At 57.1% G+C, this 5,044-nt stretch overlaps 1 protein-coding gene across 1 annotated transcript; it reads right to left on the reverse strand.

Moving 5' to 3' along the window:
- Positions 1 to 469: 469 nt before the first annotated feature.
- CCN2 (cellular communication network factor 2) lies at positions 470 to 3,911 on the reverse strand. Its single transcript, XM_068167893.1, has 5 exons — positions 3,623 to 3,911; positions 3,258 to 3,480; positions 2,887 to 3,138; positions 2,439 to 2,650; positions 470 to 1,810 (listed from the first exon to the last, which is right to left on the reverse strand). Exons 1-5 carry the CDS (start codon positions 3,671 to 3,673, stop codon positions 1,514 to 1,516), a joined length of 1,035 nt encoding a protein of 344 aa, XP_068023994.1. The 5' UTR covers positions 3,674 to 3,911; the 3' UTR covers positions 470 to 1,513.
- Between the last annotated feature and the right edge of the window lie 1,133 nt (positions 3,912 to 5,044).

Consider the following 5,044-nt stretch of genomic DNA (forward strand, 5'->3'; position numbering starts at 1 on the left):
GAGAGTGCCACCCATGGGCTTCTGGATTGGGCTCCTCAGTGCAGATACTTTAACAACATTTCCTTGCCTTGGTGGAAAATAAACCTTACCCAGTGGCACACCTGGCTGACACTGAGCACATTGTGTGGTGCACTCCAGCAGCAGCTGGAGGCTGTGGGCACCAGCTGGCCTGTTTGTAAAGCTGCCACACATGATGCGTGAGGAACCTGCTGCACTTCCTAATGCAATGCTCAGCCTTGGCAAAGCAAGACTGGCCCTGCCCTCCAGGCTAAATTTAGAAGCATAACAAACTGCAGTTGGTTCACTCCTAACAGAGCAAGTAGTCACAAATCATTAGCCTGTTGCTAAGTGTGTGTGCTCCTGGGCAAAGATCCCACCATGCACTACTTCATCTTCACCCAGTGCCCACCCAAGCCCTTTCAGCACCATGTGAAGAGTGCAGACTAAAGGTGAAGGAAATACCAGGCCATTTATATAAAAAATATAAATACTTTATTTTTCAACTAAAAAGGTGCAAACATGTAACTTTTGGTCACACTTCTCAACAAATAAACTGTCCAAAGAGCCATAGTCAAAGGAGGAAACAAATGCTCCAGTGGAAAGACTGCCAGGCTGCGGCAGAGCCCTTCTCCTTCAAGCCACTCGTCCAACAAAGTGGAAGTCAACAGCATTTTGCCAGATGGATGCTTTGCAAAGCTCCTCAGCTCTGACAAGCTCCATCTTGATCTCAGCTCCCCCTTTGGCCCTGCCTGCACAATTTCCACTGGAGTATCCATTTCATGCTTCGAATGCATTGTCAAAAATACAAAGCTTGAACTCCTACCTATCTTGTTCCAAAACCAGAAGGCTATCATTGACACTTCCAAGCATTAAACAAAGGCACAACACTTTAAATTAATTTAGATAACTGTACAGATCTATGTACACAGCCTATTTACAGTATTCATAAAAAGGAGCTGGTGACAGAGCAGTGACTGCCACCAGCTGTCCAGTCTAATAGACATGATTCTGATTCTTGTCGGCCGAGCCACACGAATCAGGGTCAGAGCTGAACCATGGCTGTCCTGACTCTCAGGACACCTCCTGCTCAGCACTCTGCTGGCTGCAGACGTGCCAGCGGTCTCCTTCTCAATTGCACTACTAGGTGAAGCCAGCTGTCCCGCATCAAGGGGACGTTTGCCCCCATCTGCTTCTCCTGCCTACATTTCCCTTCACCCCTTCTTCACACCACCTCATGAGCAGCGTGCTCCAAAGCTGCGTCGTGCCGCGGTCCGGTCCGGTCCAGTCCGTTCCATTCCACCTTCTTTCAAACCACCCCTTGGGGCCAGTAGAAGAAGTGTCTCTGAGTCTCACAGAGCAGTTTTGTTGAAAATGGGTTTTAAAAAAATAATAATAATAATTAAAAAACTTTTAAAAGCTGATTTAAATGCCTTGTGCTAGTGAATGGTGTTTACAACATGAGATGCAAATCAGTTCAAGTCGAGAACCTTAGCTCAGGAGCCTCCTGCGGGCTTTATGCCATGTCCCCATACATCTTCCTGTAGTAGAGAGACTCGAAGATGTCGTTGTCGCCGGGGCAGTTGTGGTGGCAGGCGCAGGTCTTGATGAACATCATTTTCCTCTTCATGGTCTCCCCATCGGGGCACTTGAACTCGACGGGCAGGGTGGCCGTTCTGTGGGGCGTGCAGCAGCGCCCGTCGGTGCAGACCCCACAGAACTTGGCCCGGTAGGTCTTGACGCTGGTGCAGCCAGACAGCTCAAACTTGATGGGCTTGGAGATTTTGGGGGTGCGGATGCACTTCTTGCCTTTCTGTCAGGAGAGGAGTGAAGACAGGAGGGTGAGAAGGCTGTGGGCCTCCACACAGCGCTAGGCTTGCAAGCCCAGGGCAAGCAGACACATCAAACATTACACTTTCATCAGAGCACAGTGCCATTAAGGGAGCTACAAGAAAGCTGGGGAAGGACTTTTGAGGGTGTGAGGGAGGGATAGGACTGGGGGAATAGAAAAAAAATAGAAATAGTAGATTCAGATTGGATGTGAGGAAGAAGTTGTTCCCCATGAGGGTGGTGAGAGACTGGCACAGGTTGCCCAGGAAGGTGGTGGAAGCCTCATGCCTGGAGGTTTTTGTAGCCAGGCTGGATGTGGCTGTGAGCAACCTGCTGTGGTGTGAGGTGTCCCTGCCCATGGCAGGGGGTTGGGACTGGCTGAGCCTTGAGCTCCCTTCCAGCCCTGACAATTCTATGATTCTATGATTATAAAGTGTGGAGTGAAAACTAAGGACATGCCATTGTAAGGTGCTCTGCCACTCAAAACTCAAACTCCTGGGTAAACCACTTGACACTGACTACGTCACAGCTCCACATTTTTTGGTGAGACACTGGGTTTTTACTAAGGGATGGAAGCATCCTAGATCATAGATAAAGATGAGATTATTTACCTTGATGTTCTCCTCCAGATCTGCTTCACAAGGTCTGACCATGCAGAGCCTACTCTGCTTCTCCAGCCTGCAGAAGGTATTATCATTGGTGACCCTGGTTGAGATGCCCATGCCACAAGTCTTGGAACAAGCACTCCACTCTGTGGTCTGCACCAGGCAGTTGTCACGCATCATTGTTGGATCTGGACCGTAAGTATCTTCCAGTCTGTAAGCTGCAGGAGGCAGACAACCAAGGTGAGATCACTGCCTGACCTTGTGCCCTGTTAAAAGCTCTCTTGCCTTTCCTGAGAAATTCAGGCAGCCACACTTATCTGTGGGGTGACTCCACTTGCTGCAGCAATCCCACTGCCCAGGTGCCCTGTCTCAACCCATCCCACCACCTTCAGCCTCCATGCACGTTTGCTCCTTCCCCCCAGGATGCCGTCTGTGGGGTGCCACCCCCACTCACCAGCCAGAGCAGGTCCCACGGCAGTCTGCTCCTTGGCGTCGTCGCAAACCCACTCCTCACAGCATTTGCCGGGGAGCTTCACCCTGCGCGGGTAGGGGCAGTCGGGGCTGGGCAGGCGCACGTCCATGCTGCAGAGGGGCACGCAGCCCACGGCGCCGTCCAGGCAGGTGCACTGGTACTTGCAGCTGCTCTGGAAGGACTCTCCGCTCCGGTACACCATGCCGCCGAACACGCAGGGAGCGCCGTCCCGAGCTGCGAGGGGCAGGAGGCGCAGCGTGAGACGGGCGGTGCGACCGAGCAACGACCCTGGCTCCCCCCCTGCCCCACCTCGTCTCGGTGCCCCAGGCGGTGGCAGCGCCAGCCCCACTCACCGGTGCAGACGCCGATCTTGCGGTTGGCGGGGGAGCCGAAGTCGCAGAAGAGTCCCTTGTGGTGGTCGCAGGGGTCACGCTCCGTGCAGAGCTCGCCCAGTTGCTTGGCGCAGACGCGGCAGCAGCCGCAGCCGTCGAGCACCAGGGAGACGCCGGCCGGGCAGACGGGGCCGGGCCCCGGGCCGCACTGGCATTGCCCGCTGCACTCCTGGCCCTGCGCCTCCTGCAAGCGGCGGGACAGGGAGAGAGAGATGAGTGGGGGGCGTCAATGCCAGCAGCGCCGGGAGCGCGGCGGCCGGGGCAGGGGCGGCCGGGGCAGGGGCGGCCGGGGCAGAGACTACCGGGGCAGGGGCTGCCGCACTTACCGAGCCGAGGAGGGCGACGAGAAGGGCGATGACGAAGCTGGTAGGGCTCATCCCGAGGCGGTCGTGGGCTTGTGGGGGACGCGGCGTCGGGGCGCGGAGGCGAGGCGAGGAGAGCCGAGGTGAGCTGAGGTGAGGCGAACAGAGGTTCCGCCGGGCGATCCTCCGCGGCAGAGCGGCAGTGTGGAGTGAGGCAGGAGAGTAGCGGCCGGGCGGGTGGGTGCTGCGCTGCGCTGCTCCGCTCCGCTCCGTTCGAGCCTGGCGGGAGGTGACTGTGTGACTGCCGAGAGCCGGCGCGGCCGCGGTTTTATAGGCGGCGGAGGCGCGGTGTCGCCAATGGGCTGAATGGGGCCGCGGACAAACAGCGACATTCCGCGCATTCCGCCGCGCCGCGCCGCGCCGCCCGCCCCGCCCCGCAGCGGCCCTGACCCCTGACTCCCGCATTCCTCCGGCTGTGCACACACACCCCCCAACGCGCCCCCGGCCCCTCCTACCTCACCTCTCTTCTTTATTTTTCGTCCCGATGTTTTTCAGCCTGAGTCACCTCCGCTGCCAGCGCCGCCCGGCCACCCCTCCTCCCCCGCCCGCGCGTTATTCCGAGGCGGGCGGCGGGCCGGGCCGAGGGGGGCTGCGGGCCGGTTGCCAGGGGCGGCCAGGGGAATCCGCTGTCCCCTCCCTCCGCACTGCTCGCTCGCCTCCCCTCCATCCCCCGGGCAAAGGGGACGGGGGGCGGCCGGAGCCCGACGATCTCCCCGGGGGCGGGCGACCTGCGGGGCCCTCTCCTAAGGATGCCCGGTGTCCAACGGCCAGCGGCTCCGGCGCTTTGGTCCTGCCGAGCAAAGGTATAATTACACTAGCGGGTATAAATTGACTCTGTGTGCCAGTGAATCATGCCGAGTGTCTGTGATGTGTTCCTTCCCTAATAGATGCTCTCTATGAATAGAGAGAGTGCCTGTTTACTCTGGAATAGTTGGCATGGCGGGCGCAGGCTGCAGCCTGGAAGAAGTGGCTATTCTTTCCCCACTGCCTGTCTGCAGCTGTCATTGCTGAGCAACACCTTCCTCGCACATCCCTGCTTCCCAGCCTTGCCCGTGGTCCACCCTGGCATTACAAGAAGGCTCTGGCACAGCACTGCCCCCGGCCAAACCTTCGTGCTGCGGTTTGTCTCTGACCAAACACAAGACCCAGGCATTGTGGCTTGTGTTGAGTCATTGCAGATAACTGTTTCGTTCTGTTTCTATTTTGAACTGGGAGGATGGCTCTTCCCCCACCTCCTCACGTAGCATTTGAATATTCAGTGATGTCATGTTGCTTGACCTCCACTTTTAACACGAGGGCTGCCAGCGCTTTGGCTTCTGACCTCCAGAAGCATGTTAGTGTTTAATGAGAGGCATCAAGCTCAATGCATTTGATTCAGCAAACTGA

This window comes from Melanerpes formicivorus, unplaced genomic scaffold, assembly GCF_026170545.1.
Source record: "Melanerpes formicivorus ecotype bairdi unplaced genomic scaffold, bMelFor1.0.p_v2 SCAF_125, whole genome shotgun sequence".
Lineage (NCBI taxonomy): Eukaryota > Metazoa > Chordata > Aves > Piciformes > Picidae > Melanerpes > Melanerpes formicivorus.